This window comes from Festucalex cinctus, chromosome 20, assembly GCF_051991245.1.
Source record: "Festucalex cinctus isolate MCC-2025b chromosome 20, RoL_Fcin_1.0, whole genome shotgun sequence".
In the NCBI taxonomy this organism is placed as follows: domain Eukaryota; kingdom Metazoa; phylum Chordata; class Actinopteri; order Syngnathiformes; family Syngnathidae; genus Festucalex; species Festucalex cinctus.
The window spans coordinates 22596402-22611899 of NC_135430.1; the positions used below are offsets into that span (position 1 = coordinate 22596402).

General features: G+C 47.1%; 1 protein-coding gene across 2 annotated transcripts; it reads left to right on the forward strand.

The window, feature by feature from the left end:
• The first annotated feature begins 39 nt into the window (after positions 1-39).
• ssr1 (signal sequence receptor, alpha) lies at positions 40-4693 on the forward strand. Of its 2 annotated transcripts, XM_077509423.1 has the most exons (10): positions 40-207; positions 1844-1977; positions 2049-2160; positions 2668-2771; positions 2846-3004; positions 3081-3157; positions 3241-3319; positions 3406-3499; positions 3754-3768; positions 3922-4693. In XM_077509423.1, exons 1-10 carry the CDS (start codon positions 108-110, stop codon positions 3987-3989), a joined length of 942 nt encoding a protein of 313 aa, XP_077365549.1. In that variant the 5' UTR covers positions 40-107; the 3' UTR covers positions 3990-4693. The 2 variants fall into 2 exon arrangements, with proteins under 2 accessions (XP_077365549.1, XP_077365550.1); XM_077509424.1 differs by lacking the exon at positions 3754-3768.
• The last annotated feature ends 10805 nt before the right edge of the window (positions 4694-15498 follow it).

Here is a 15498-nt window from a genome sequence, read left to right on the forward strand (position 1 = left end):
AGGTGGCGGAAATGCAATTTCATGCGACTTCGGGCGCCTCGTTCGTACCAAAGAAGAAGAAGCGGAGTAGCGTAGAAGAAGAAAAGCGTAACTGTTGGAGTGTGTACATGAGGGAGGGAGCTGATTTGATGGTCAAAATGAGGTCGTCTCTTCGCAAATTCATCCTGTTGGTCTTGTTAGCGTTCCCAGTGAACGTCGTTTTCAGAGGTTTGTATGGTTGTTCTCCTTTTAAGTACCCAAAGGTACACCGCGACGAGGAACGACGTGTGGCCTTAGCTTAGCTTAGCCTAGTTTAGCCGCTTCCAATGAAACGAGGCCGTGATTCACAACAAACGATTCTTCCGGACCGGTCCGGCACAATGTGGATGTCGCGACTTTGCGCGGGTTTGTGCTTGGAATCCAAGTCATTGATGCGCTTCCTTCCTTAGACTGACGTGTCCTTACTGCTAGCTACAAGCTAAGGGGATGGAATATCTTTTCAACACATTTCATTTGATTAACTTGCCATCACTAATGGTCATTTAAAAAACGACGTGATCGTTTTACATGTAACTACACTGTCCTTGCATGATTGTGCAGTGGCTTTCAAAACAAGCCAAACCTTTTCTCGTACTTCAATGAACATTCAGAATGGGCTATATTGCTGCATTCGAGGATGGTCTGAAGTCGGAAATATCCGAGTTCAAACCGGGAAGTGCGTCTGGGAACGCGCCACCGAGGGGCACAAAGTCGGACGCGCAAGTATTTTGACGCAGCCCGCACGTCGCAAACCGAACCGGAACCAAACTGATGTGCCAAAACGGTCCCGCCTCTTCCGCGGCATATACCCCATTACGACTGCACCAAATTGCAAGTGGCTATTTTGCCGTGCCCGCCTAGCGTCCGTCCTTTTGCCGTGAATTGCGCGAGAACTTACACGTCCAACTTGTGCCCTCGTGAGCGTGTGGCAGCTCGTGGTTCGAGCGGCCGCCGTGACAGTGCTGCTTGCAATCCCCTTCTTCTTTCCATTTTGTTTTCACGCCAATTTCTCGCAGCCTGTCGGGAAGTTGTAAACGCGCCGTTTACTGAAGAATTGCAAAGTTAGGATATTTCTCCATTGACAAAAGTAATTAAGCGGTGGGGGCGAAGAAGACGACGAACACTTGTCGAAAAGGGCGCGACCGGTAAGCCCACCGATGACATCACGCGACCGACCGGCCAATCAACTGCCGTGGCGTTTTACGTCATGTCCTGGGCTCGCTCTGGCCCCGGCAGGCGAGAGCGCCGCGAGCGGCTCGGCACGGTCCGCTTCCGATGCGCTCGGCCGCAACGGAAATGCTGGCTCGGCTCGGCGCGGCGCGGTACTGGGCTGCGGCGGGAAAACGCTCAAATATCCAGTGGCCAGAAAAATTCACTTGCCACTCATCTCTTTTGTTTGAGGGAAGGCCTGAACTTGGTATATTCCATCTTTATTACCTCTTGAAGGCAATCGAATTCTTAATTCGAAAAAATGTTTGATTTGTACAGGAAAGCCTGAATGAAAACGACGTGATAAATGACCCGATGTCAACAATTCGTTACTGCTCACCAGCAGCTGACAATGGCGACAACACAAACTGCAGAAAAGTTTGTCGCTGAACATGTTCCAGCGTTGCGACACTCGCTCAATCGTACGCGCGCACACGCTGAGCACACGTGAGTCTATTTGATTTCCTTTGCGGCGTTCAAAGTGCACTCGTACGTATATGAAATCCACAATCGCAATCGTGAAAAAAATGCTGTGTTGGCTGCAAATCAGTTGCAAGGTCGGCTTTTGCCTCGCAAGCAAACGGCGTCAGCGTGCGTTTGAATTTGTCGCTGGCAGGGCCGCCGGTCGCGGCCGAGGTTGTGCGAGAGGACGAGGACGCCGTGGAGATGGAGGAAGACGTCGTCGACGGGGTGACGGCGGACGATGAAGACGACGAGGCTGAAGTCGAAGATGACGAGCGCACGGAATTGGTGAGATCAACAAATCAAGACAAAAAAAACAAGACGTGCAAGTCAACGTTGCCGCCGGCGTGTGTTTGTAGATGGGAGAAAAGGAGGAAGAGGAGGAGGAGGAGGAGGAGGAGGAGGTGTCGGTCGGGGAGATGAAGGCGTCGCCCAACGCGGACACCACCATCCTGTTTGTCAAAGGAGAAGGTTGGCGCTCCTCCTTTGTGGCTCCTTCACCGTCACCTGCGACCTCGGTGCTAGCAAACGTCACTGACGGCCTTGAAGTGGACGTTCACCGGCAACTCGCTCGTCTTTCCAGACGCTCCCTTTTGCCGGCGTTTGCTTTGCCGCTTCTGCCGCGCTCGTGTTTGTTCGCAGAGCAGCTCGCCGGTTGCTCGCCACGCAAAGATCGAAAAAGGCTATCAAAGACGATTGATCGATGATGGATCATCAGCCGATGGAGATGACGCCAGCGCGTCCATCCAGCAAAGAAAACCGCAAGACGTCCGTGCACTCTGTTTCCTTCCAAACACAATTTGACAACGTCACGCGATGCGATTTGTCTTTCTTAAAGAGATACACGCACCAAGAGGGGCTTTTGCATTTGAGACGTTGTCACGGCGACGTGCATCCCATGGCTAGTATGCGGACATGGGCTAACTCCAATTAGCGTAGCATTGATGACAAGAGTGCAACGTTGTTGAAATGTTTCAGATTTCCCGGCCAACGACATCGTCAAGTTCCTGCTGGGCTTCACCAACAAAGGTTCCGAGGACTTTGTGGTGGACTCCCTGGACGCTTCCTTCCGATACCCGCAGGTACGGAGCGGAAGCGGAAGCGGACCCCGTCGTGGTCCCGGATGCTCCTGACCTCATGTTTTGGGTGTCATCAGGACTACCAGTTCCACATCCAGAACTTCACGGCGCTGCAGCTGGGCACGGCGGTGCCGCCCGGTCGCCAGGCCACCTTCGAGTACTCGTTCATCCCCGCCGAGCCCATGGGGGGGCGCCCCTTCGGCCTGGTCATCAACCTCAACTACAAGGACGGCGAGGTGAGTGCGGGGGTGGGGGGGCGTCGCCATAGCGACGCATCGGAAAGACGCCGCTTCCTCCTCCCTCCTGCCGCAGGGGAACGTCTTCCAGGACGCCGTCTTCAACCAGACGGTCACCGTCACCGAGAAGGAGGACGGCCTGGACGGAGAGACGTGAGTGGCCCGCTCGCAAACGCGCGCGTCTTTGACGAGCGTCGATCAATCAGCTTGCAAAAGTTGCTGAATGTGGCCCGCAGCGTCTTCATGTACATCTTCCTGTCGGGTCTGGGCCTGCTGCTCGTCGTCGGCCTTCACCAGCTGCTCGAGTCCAGAAAGGTAGCCGGCCGCAAAAGTTGGTGCGTGCGGGCGGGCGTGCGGGTGACGCCCTCTTGTCTTTTGTTTGTTTGTGTTTGCGTGAGCAGAGGCGGCGTCCCGCTCCAAAAGTGGAAATGGGAACGTCGAGTCACAACAACGTGGACCTCAGCTGGATCCCGCAAGAAACGCTCAACCAGATGAGTGAGTGTTTGGGCCTTGGTCACACTTTTCACCTTTCACCTTTCACCTTTCACCTTCACCAAAAGCCTCTTGGAGGACCATTTTTTCCTTTTTCCTTCACTTGACTCTTTGACCTTGAAAGCAACTCTTTGCTTTTGTTTTGTTCTTTTTCCCCTTTCCCCGATTGACCTTTGACCTTTTGCGTGCATGCGGATGACTGTCTCACTTTGTCGTTTGCTTTCTTCCTTCCTTCCTTCCTTCCCGTTTGGCTTCAGTGCAGAGTCGGCGAGGTGAGGTCTTGTTTGATGTTTGTTTGACGATGTTGCCAAATTGTGAATGGGAACCAGCACACGGATGGACGGACGGATGGACGGATGCTGGCCGTTGTTGGACGTGTCTGACGGTCTGTCAGCCGTTTTGAAGGCGTTTGTTTTTCCCCGCAGACAAAGCGTCGCCCAGAAGGTCGCCACGAAAGCGCAACCACAAGCGCTCGGCGGGCTCGGACGAGTGAGCGGCGCCAACCGGCCGGCGTGCCAACGCCGCTTTGCTTCCCACACGCAAGCGACAAACACATTGAGCAGGCACTGATGAGGATGATGATGATGATGATGATGTCACTGGAGTGAAGACCTGAAACTGCAGCAGCCTTTTCATATGGATCATTTTTCCATGCCAATTATTTGGAGTGGGCGGGACATGTCCATCGTTGAAGATTGTGCGTATGTTTTCCATTTGCTGGCGTTCAAGTCCAAAAACAAAACAAAACAAATAAAAAGGTAATGCAGTTGTTGCAATTGTTAAATGTGTCGAAGAAGATTGACGTCAAGCAATTTGGCGTCATTCTTTTGCCAACTTTGAATTTGTCATGGAAGGTAACTGGAAATGTTTTGCAGCTCTCCACTAGAGTGTCAAATAATAATTACAACAAAAAACTCTTGTATTTGCTGTTGTTGTTCGTATGACGCACTGAAGATGATTGATTTTTGGTTTCCTGTGATTTTAAAAATTTCGCCTCTTTGATTGGAGAGATATTTTTGCTGTACTTTTGTTTTACCACTAGGGGGTGACACTGCTGAGCTGCATGTATACTTTTGGGTTGTTTTTTGTTTTTGCAAGAGTGCAGAATTGAACTTTGACCTTGATGTCAAGGGCAGCTTCATTGAGTGTTTCCTTTTCTTTTGAATGGCAAGCAAATAAATGTTTGTTTGCACTTGACGAGTTGTTTGTTCCAATTAAGTGGCAAATTGGTGTGAGCGCAACTCGCATTTCAAATGCGTTTGCTCAACCGTCGCCCCGACTTGGAATCAGGAGCCAAAGAAAGCAAATCATCTCTTATTTGAACGCATTTCCAGAATTCAGCGTTGAAAATCAGCACTCGCCTGTTTTGTTAAGTACATCAAAGAATGGCAAAAGATCCCAAAAGATTGATTTTGCGTGCAAACGACAGGCACACTCAAGCCCCGCCCAACATGGCCTCCCTCCGCGGATTCAGATGGCCACACTGCAATAGCGCCCCATCTGCTGGTTAGAGCTGCTATTGCACAAGCAGTCGGAAAAAAAAGAAACACCTTACTATAACGTGGTCGTTTAAAAAAAAAAAACGCCTTAGGTACATGATTTTTCTTTTTTAAGATCTTGTATGATATTCATCCATCCAGTGAACTGCTTAGAAAAAGTTTTAATATTGAGCAAAATGTATTTGTGAGCAAGACATTGAAAATACAGAAGATGTGTTTGCACAAAAACTTTGTGGGACGATCTGCGGGACTGTTGGAAAATCTTTGGAATGGGACAACATTCTGTCTGTTTGTTTGTTTGTTTTTGCAGACGATGATGAAAGTAAGATTGCATGTAATGAATACTGTATGATCCATATTTTGGTGGTTTCTTCCTGTTGTGGGATGTGCGGATAATTGCGATGAACACGTCATCAACGTTCGCACATTGTACTCGCACGATGATTGGCGGTGGGCGTGGTCTTGTTTAATTAGTAAGTGGGCTCACCTGTGTTGGGGAGGGTGTGGCTATCTGGCAGTGATCACCTGGTGGGGTGAACCTGCATGGGGAAGAAACTTTTTTTTGTTGAGCGTGCAAACGCGATCTTGGAATCCAGTGAAAGTCCAACAATCAACTTTGAATACGTGCAGCCGTCAAGTGTGACCAAAGAGAAGCAACGTCACTTCGTGCTGCATGTGGAAGGAACGAGGTGCACTGCCGTCTTCGAAAGGTACCTTGCTCGGCAAACCAAGTGCCTGCCTGCCTGCCTTCTCGCTATGTTGTGGCTTCGAAACTTGGTCAAAACAAACAAACGGCGCGAGTCAGCAGTGTTTCCCTCCCCAGAACAAACCAGATGGCGCAATACATATCGTACCCCCATGAAATCTTGTGTGAAATACATACCTAGTTATTAGGAACCTAACGAGAGACACTGCTGCAAGTCAATCATTCAATATCCAAAGAAAAATCAATCAGTGTCAACTCAAATTGAATACTTGGCTACAAGCAAGATGGAACCATATCCAACTAAAATGGAATCTTTAGCAAGGTGCATTTATCCAGCATATTGGCGATGACAAATCAATACAAGCAATAAACCAAATCGTTTTCCTTTGTGGAAAAACAGAGTCCACCATATGGAAAAAAAAAAGATAAAGAAGGTGGACTTACAGCAGTTGATTTTGAATATTGAAGTATTGTACTAAAAATCAAATGGTTAATATCTTTCCTGATAGAAAATAATAGCAGAAAATAATAGCATCTGGTTCTCTCTCCAAAGGTGTTTAAAAAAAAAATGCATGAGAGGTGATGAATTTGTGCTTAGGTGTGATTTTTTTAATTTAACGTTGATAAACTGACAGTATTATAATAGTCTTTTCATAAGCAAGCCCTGCTCCCTTATGTACAAGCACAATTTTACACCACATCAATCCCCAATATGTAACAACGGTTATGTTATTGGCAAAACAAAATCAATCTACTACGCCATCTAATGGTTGATCAGGGCAACTGGCTTTTCTTTTCAACATTTGTGTGCGCTCTACAATATGTCGAAGATCAACATTTCAAAAGCAATTCCTCAAGCTGTCAAGCAACAGATTGAGAACGTGGACATGTAGAATTTACCAGCCCAAGATTCTCAATATTACACAGTTTTGGCCAAAACCTTTTAGAATAAAATGTACCCAATCAAAAACACTGAAAATATTTAGACACGCAGTTAATTCCTATAAGAACAAACAAACACCGATCGTCCGAAAATTCTCTGAGACAGACGTTAATAAGATTAGATTAGACTTGAATATTTGAAACTCCCTGTCAGTCGCTTGGGACTCCAAAAATGGCGGCGGTTTTATAGTTTTCGCTTATTTCGGATGTTTTTTAAATAATGCTGTGCATTTGGCACGTTTTTCGGTTGTCAGTTAACTTAATGATTCATTCTTTCAACTGTCTCTTGTGAAATAACCTCATCCAGGGAATTTTAATGGCTGATTTACGTCGTAGACTGCCGCGAACGGGATGAATGATGTCATCAAGCCCAAGACACCCGCGACAGCAGAGGGCGCTGTCGCTGGGCGTGGGGGCCACGTGTGTACCTCGGGACTACAAAAATTGCGGCGGATTTGTAGTTTTCGCTTCTTTCGGTTGTTTTTGGAATGATGCTGTGCATTTGGCACGTTTTTCGGTTGTCATTTAACTTAATGATTCATTCTTTCAACTGTCTTTTGTGAAATAAACTCATCCAGGGAATTTTAATGGCTTATTTACGTCTTAGACTGCCGCGAACGGGATGAATGATGTCATCAAGCCCAAGCCACCCGCGACAGCAGAGGGCGCTGTCGCTGGGCGTGCGGGCCACGTGTCTACCTCGGGACTACAAAAATGGCGGCGGTTTTGTAGTTTTCGCTTCTTTCGGTTGTTTTTGGAATAATGCTGCGCATTTGGCACGTTTTTCGGTTGTCAGTTGACTTAATGATTCATTCTTTCAACTGTCTTTTGTGAAATAAATTCATCCAGGGAATTTTAATGGTTTATTTACGTCGTAGACTGCCGCGAACGGGATGAATGATGTCATCAAGCCCAAGCCACCCGCGACAGCAGAGGGCGCTGTCGCTGGGCGTGAGGGGCCACGTGTGTACCTCGGGACTACAAAAATGGCGGCGGATTTGTAGTTTTCGCTTATTTCGGTTGTTTTTGGAATAATGCTGTGCATTTGGCACGTTTTTCGGTTGTCATTTAACTTAATGATTCATTCTTTCAACTGTCTTTTGTGAAATAAACTCATCCAGGGAATTTTAATGGCTTATTTACGTCTTAGACTGCCGCGAACGGGATGAATGATGTCATCAAGCCCAAGCCACCCGCGACAGCAGAGGGCGCTGTCGCTGGGCGCCACGTGTCTACCTCGGGACTACAAAAATGGCGGCGGTTTTGTAGTTTTCGCTTCTTTCGGTTGTTTTTGGAATAATGCTGTGCATTTGGCACGTTTTCCGGTTGTCAGTTGACTTAATGATTCATTCTTTCAACTTTCTTTTGTGAAATAAATTCATCCAGGGAATTTTAATGGTTTATTTACGTCGTAGACTGCCGCAAACGGGATGAATGATGTCATCAAGCCCAAGCCACCCGCGACAGCAGAGGGCGCTGTCGCTGGGCGTGAGGGGCCACGTGTCTACTTTGGGACTACAAAAATGGCGGCGGATTTGTAGTTTTCGCTTATTTCGGTTGATTTTGGAATAATGCTGTGCATTTGGCACGTTTTCCGGTTGTCAGTTGACTTAATGATTCATTCTTTCAACTGTCTTTTGTGAAATAAATTCATCCAGGGAATTTTAATGGTTTATTTACGTCGTAGACTGCCGCAAACGGGATGAATGATGTCATCAAGCCCAAGCCACCCGCGACAGCAGAGGGCGCTGTCGCTGGGCGTGGGGTCCACGTGTGTACCTCGGGACTACAAAAATGGCGGCGGTTTTGTAGTTTTCGCTTCTTTCGGTTGTTTTTGGAATAATGCTGCGCATTTGGCACGTTTTTCGGTTGTCAGTTGACTTAATGATTCATTCTTTCAACTGTCATTTGTGAAATAAACTCATTCAGGGAATTTTAATGGCCTATTTACGTCTTAGACTGCCGCGAACGGGATGAATGATGTCATCAAGCCCACGCCACCCGCGACAGCAGAGGGCGCTGTCGCTGGGCGTGGGGGCCACGTGTCTACCTCGGGACTACAAAAATGGCGGCGGTTTTGTAGTTTTCGCTTCTTTCGGTTGTTTTTGGAATAATGCTGTGCATTTGGCACGTTTTCCGGTTGTCAGTTGACTTAATGATTCATTCTTTCAACTGTCTTTTGTGAAATAAATTCATCCAGGGAATTTTAATGGTTTATTTACGTCGTAGACTGCCGCAAACGGGATGAATGATGTCATCAAGCCCAAGCCACCCGCGACAGCAGAGGGCGCTGTCGCTGGGCGTGAGGGGCCACGTGTCTACTTTGGGACTACAAAAATGGCGGCGGATTTGTAGTTTTCGCTTATTTCGGTTGTTTTTGGAATAATGTTGTGCATTTGGCACGTTTTCCGGTTGTCAGTTGACTTAATGATTCATTCTTTCAACTGTCGTTTGTGAAATAACCTCATCCAGGGAATTTTAATGGCTTATTTACGTCGTAGACTGCCGCGAACGGGATGAATGATGTCATCAAGCCCAAGCCACCCGCGACAGCAGAGGGCGCTGTCGCTGGGCGTGAGGGGCCACGTGTGTACCTCGGGACTACAAAAATGGCGGCGGATTTGTAGTTTTCGCTTATTTCGGTTGTTTTTGGAATAATGCTGTGCATTTGGCACGTTTTTCGGTTGTCAGTTGACTTAATGATTCATTCTTTCAACTGTCTTTTGTGAAATAAACTCATTCAGGGAATTTTAATGGCTTATTTACGTCTTAGACTGCCGCAAACGGGATGAATGATGTCATCAAGCCCAAGCCACCCGCGACAGCAGAGGGCGCTGTCGCTGGCCGTGGGGGCCACGTGTCTACCTCGGGACTACAACAATGGCGGCGGTTTTGTAGTTTTCGCTTCTTTCGGTTGTTTTTGGAATAATGCTGTGCATTTGGCACGTTTTCCGGTTGTCAGTTGACTTAATGATTCATTCTTTCAACTGTCTTTTGTGAAATAAATTCATCCAGGGAATTTTAATGGTTTATTTACGTCGTAGACTGCCGCAAACGGGATGAATGATGTCATCAAGCCCAAGCCACCCGCGACAGCAGAGGGCGCTGTCGCTTGGCGTGGGGGCCACGTGTGTACCTCGGGACTACAAAAATGGCGGCGGATTTGTAGTTTTCGCTTATTTCGGTTGTTTTTGGAATAATGTTTTGCATTTGGCACGTTTTCCGGTTGTCAGTTGACTTAATGATTCATTCTTTCAACTGTCTTTTGTGAAATAAATTCATCCAGGGAATTTTAATGGTTTATTTACGTCGTAGGCTGCCGCAAACGGGATGAATGATGTCATCAAGCCCAAGCCACCCGCGACAGCAGAGGGCGCTGTCGCTGGGCGTGGGGGCCACGTGTGTACCTCGGGACTACAAAAATGGCGGCGGATTTGTAGTTTTCGCTTATTTCGGTTGTTTTTGGAATAATGCTGTGCATTTGGCACGTTTTTCGGTTGTCATTTAACTTAATGATTCATTCTTTCAACTGTCTTTTGTGAAATAAATTCATCCAGGGAATTTTAATGGTTTATTTACGTCGTAGACTGCCGCAAACGGGATGAATGATGTCATCAAGCCCAAGCCACCCGCGACAGCAGAGGGCGCTGTCGCTGGGCGTGGGGGCCACGTGTGTACCTCGGGACTACAAAAATGGCGGCGGATTTGTAGTTTTCGCTTCTTTCGGTTGTTTTTGGAATAATGCTGTGCATTTGGCACGTTTTCCGGTTGTCAGTTGACTTAATGATTCATTCTTTCAACTGTCTTTTGTGAAATAAATTCATCCAGGGAATTTTAATGGTTTATTTACGTCGTAGACTGCCGCAAACGGGATGAATGATGTCATCAAGCCCAAGCCACCCGCGACAGCAGAGGGCGCTGTCGCTGGGCGTGAGGGGCCACGTGTCTACTTTGGGACTACAAAAATGGCGGCGGTTTTGTAGTTTTCGCTTCTTTCGGTTGTTTTTGGAATAATGCTGTGCATTTGGCACGTTTTACGGTTGTCAGTTGACTTAATGATTCATTCTTTCAACTGTCTTTTGTGAAATAAATTCATCCAGGGAATTTTAATGGTTTATTTACGTCGTAGACTGCCGCAAACGGGATGAATGATGTCATCAAGCCCAAGCCACCCGCGACAGCAGAGGGCGCTGTCGCTTGGCGTGGGGGCCACGTGTGTACCTCGGGACTACAAAAATGGCGGCGGATTTGTAGTTTTCGCTACTTTCGGTTGTTTTTGGAATAATGCTGTGCATTTGGCACGTTTTCCGGTTGTCAGTTGACTTAATGATTCATTCTTTCAACTGTCTTTTGTGAAATAAATTCATCCAGGGAATTTTAATGGTTTATTTACGTCGTAGACTGCCGCAAACGGGATGAATGATGTCATCAAGCCCAAGCCACCCGCGACAGCAGAGGGCGCTGGCGCTGGGCGTGAGGGGCCACGTGTCTACTTTGGGACTACAAAAATGGCGGCGGATTTGTAGTTTTCGCTTATTTCGGTTGTTTTTGGAATAATGTTTTGCATTTGGCACGTTTTCCGGTTGTCAGTTGACTTAATGATTCATTCTTTCAACTGTCTTTTGTGAAATAAATTCATCCAGGGAATTTTAATGGTTTATTTACGTCGTAGGCTGCCGCAAACGGGATGAATGATGTCATCAAGCCCAAGCCACCCGCGACAGCAGAGGGCGCTGTCGCTGGGCGTGGGGGCCACGTGTGTACCTCGGGACTACAAAAATGGCGGCGGATTTGTAGTTTTCGCTTATTTCGGTTGTTTTTGGAATAATGCTGTGCATTTGGCACGTTTTTCGGTTGTCATTTAACTTAATGATTCATTCTTTCAACTGTCTTTTGTGAAATAAATTCATCCAGGGAATTTTAATGGTTTATTTACGTCGTAGACTGCCGCAAACGGGATGAATGATGTCATCAAGCCCAAGCCACCCGCGACAGCAGAGGGCGCTGTCGCTGGGCGTGGGGGCCACGTGTGTACCTCGGGACTACAAAAATGGCGGCGGATTTGTAGTTTTCGCTTCTTTCGGTTGTTTTTGGAATAATGCTGTGCATTTGGCACGTTTTCCGGTTGTCAGTTGACTTAATGATTCATTCTTTCAACTGTCTTTTGTGAAATAAATTCATCCAGGGAATTTTAATGGTTTATTTACGTCGTAGACTGCCGCAAACGGGATGAATGATGTCATCAAGCCCAAGCCACCCGCGACAGCAGAGGGCGCTGTCGCTGGGCGTGAGGGGCCACGTGTCTACTTTGGGACTACAAAAATGGCGGCGGATTTGTAGTTTTCGCTTATTTCATTTGTTTTTGGAATAATGTTGTGCATTTGGCACGTTTTCCGGTTGTCAGTTGACTTAATGATTCATTCTTTCAACTGTCGTTTGTGAAATAAATTCATCCAGGGAATTTTAATGGTTTATTTACGTCGTAGACTGCCGCAAACGGGATGAATGATGTCATCAAGCCCAAGCCACCCGCGACAGCAGAGGGCGCTGTCGCTGGGCGTGAGGGGCCACGTGTCTACTTTGGGACTACAAAAATGGCGGCGGATTTGTAGTTTTCGCTTATTTCGGTTGTTTTTGGAATAATGCTGTGCATTTGGCACGTTTTCCGGTTGTCAGTTGACTTAATGATTCATTCTTTCAACTGTCTTTTGTGAAATAAATTCATCCAGGGAATTTTAATGGTTTATTTACGTCGTAGACTGCCGCAAACGGGATGAATGATGTCATCAAGCCCAAGCCACCCGCGACAGCAGAGGGCGCTGTCGCTGGGCGTGGGGTCCACGTGTGTACCTCGGGACTACAAAAATGGCGGCGGTTTTGTAGTTTTCGCTTCTTTCGGTTGTTTTTGGAATAATGCTGCGCATTTGGCACGTTTTTCGGTTGTCAGTTGACTTAATGATTCATTCTTTCAACTGTCATTTGTGAAATAAACTCATTCAGGGAATTTTAATGGCTTATTTACGTCTTAGACTGCCGCGAACGGGATGAATGATGTCATCAAGCCCACGCCACCCGCGACAGCAGAGGGCGCTGTCGCTGGCCGTGGGGGCCACGTGTCTACCTCTGGACTACAAAAATGGCGGCGGTTTTGTAGTTTTCGCTTCTTTCGGTTGTTTTTGGAATAATGCTGTGCATTTGGCACGTTTTCCGGTTGTCAGTTGACTTAATGATTCATTCTTTCAACTGTCTTTTGTGAAATAAATTCATCCAGGGAATTTTAATGGTTTATTTACGTCGTAGACTGCCGCGAACGGGATGAATGATGTCATCAAGCCCAAGCCACCCGCGACAGCAGAGGGCGCTGTCGCTGGGCGTGAGGGGCCACGTGTCTACTTTGGGACTACAAAAATGGCGGCGGATTTGTAGTTTTCGCTTATTTCGGTTGTTCTTGGAATAATGTTGTGCATTTGGCACGTTTTCCGGTTGTCAGTTGACTTAATGATTCATTCTTTCAACTGTCTTTTGTGAAATAAATTCATCCAGGGAATTTTAATGGTTTATTTACGTCGTAGACTGCCGCAAACGGGATGAATGATGTCATCAAGCCCAAGCCACCCGCGACAGCAGAGGGCGCTGTCGCTGGGCGTGGGGGCCACGTGTGTACCTCGGGACTACAAAAATGGCGGCGGATTTGTAGTTTTCGCTTATTTCGGTTGTTTTTGGAATAATGCTGTGCATTTGGCACGTTTTTCGGTTGTCATTTAACTTAATGATTCATTCTTTCAACTGTCTTTTGTGAAATAAATTCATCCAGGGAATTTTAATGGTTTATTTACGTCGTAGACTGCCGCAAACGGGATGAATGATGTCATCAAGCCCAAGCCACCCGCGACAGCAGAGGGCGCTGTCGCTGGGCGTGGGGGCCACGTGTGTACCTCGGGACTACAAAAATGGCGGCGGATTTGTAGTTTTCGCTTCTTTCGGTTGTTTTTGGAATAATGCTGTGCATTTGGCACGTTTTCCGGTTGTCAGTTGACTTAATGATTCATTCTTTCAACTGTCTTTTGTGAAATAAATTCATCCAGGGAATTTTAATGGTTTATTTACGTCGTAGACTGCCGCAAACGGGATGAATGATGTCATCAAGCCCAAGCCACCCGCGACAGCAGAGGGCGCTGTCGCTGGGCGTGAGGGGCCACGTGTCTACTTTGGGACTACAAAAATGGCGGCGGATTTGTAGTTTTCGCTTATTTCGGTTGTTCTTGGAATAATGTTGTGCATTTGGCACGTTTTCCGGTTGTCAGTTGACTTAATGATTCATTCTTTCAACTGTCTTTTGTGAAATAAATTCATCCAGGGAATTTTAATGGTTTATTTACGTCGTAGACTGCCGCAAACGGGATGAATGATGTCATCAAGCCCAAGCCACCCGCGACAGCAGAGGGCGCTGTCGCTGGGCGTGGGGGCCACGTGTGTACCTCGGGACTACAAAAATGGCGGCGGATTTGTAGTTTTCGCTTATTTCGGTTGTTTTTGGAATAATGCTGTGCATTTGGCACGTTTTTCGGTTGTCATTTAACTTAATGATTCATTCTTTCAACTGTCTTTTGTGAAATAAATTCATCCAGGGAATCTTAATGGTTTATTTACGTCGTAGACTGCCGCAAACGGGATGAATGATGTCATCAAGCCCAAGCCACCCGCGACAGCAGAGGGCGCTGTCGCTGGGCGTGGGGGCCACGTGTGTACCTCGGGACTACAAAAATGGCGGCGGATTTGTAGTTTTCGCTTCTTTCGGTTGTTTTTGGAATAATGCTGTGCATTTGGCACGTTTTCCGGTTGTCAGTTGACTTAATGATTCATTCTTTCAACTGTCTTTTGTGAAATAAATTCATCCAGGGAATTTTAATGGTTTATTTACGTCGTAGACTGCCGCAAACGGGATGAATGATGTCATCAAGCCCAAGCCACCCGCGACAGCAGAGGGCGCTGTCGCTGGGCGTGAGGGGCCACGTGTCGGGACTACAAAAATGGCGGCGGATTTGTAGTTTTCGCTTATTTCGGTTGTTTTTGGAATAATGCTGTGCATTTGGCACGTTTTCCGGTTGTCAGTTGACTTAATGATTCATTCTTTCAACTGTCTTTTGTGAAATAAATTCATCCAGGGAATTTTAATGGCTTATTTACGTCTTAGTCTGCCGCGAACGGGATGAATGATGTCATCAAGCCCAAGCCACCCGCGACAGCAGAGGGCGCTGTCGCTGGGCGCCACGTGTCTACCTCGGGACTACAAAAATGGCGGCGGTTTTGTAGTTTTCGCTTATTTCGGTTGTTTTTGGAATAATGCTGTGCATTTGGCACGTTTTCCGGTTGTCAGTTGACTTAATGATTCATTCTTTCAACTGTCTTTTGTGAAATAAATTCATCCAGGGAATTTTAATGGTTTATTTACGTCGTAGACTGCCGCAAACGGGATGAATGATGTCATCAAGCCCAAGCCACCCGCGACAGCAGAGGGCGCTGTCGCTTGGCGTGGGGGCCACGTGTGTACCTCGGGACTACAAAAATGGCGGCGGATTTGTAGTTTTCGCTTCTTTCGGTTGTTTTTGGAATAATGCTGTGCATTTGGCACGTTTTCCGGTTGTCAGTTGACTTAATGATTCATTCTTTCAACTGTCTTTTGTGAAATAAATTCATCCAGGGAATTTTAATGGTTTATTTACGTCGTAGACTGCCGCAAACGGGATGAATGATGTCATCAAGCCCAAGCCACCCGCGACAGCAGAGGGCGCTGTCGCTGGGCGTGAGGGGCCACGTGTCTACTTTGGGACTACAAAAATGGCGGCGGATTTGTA

Excerpts from the sequence above, each read along its gene's own strand:
- ssr1 (XM_077509423.1), top strand. The coding sequence starts at position 108 with ATGAGGGAGGGAGCTGATTTGATGGTCAAAATGAGGTCGTCTCTTCGC. Across the intron at positions 208-1,843 it reads AGTGAACGTCGTTTTCAGAG|GGCCGCCGGTCGCGGCCGAG; the intron begins GTTTGTATGGTT and ends TGTCGCTGGCAG. Across the intron at positions 3,158-3,240 it reads GACGGCCTGGACGGAGAGAC|CGTCTTCATGTACATCTTCC; the intron begins GTGAGTGGCCCG and ends TGTGGCCCGCAG.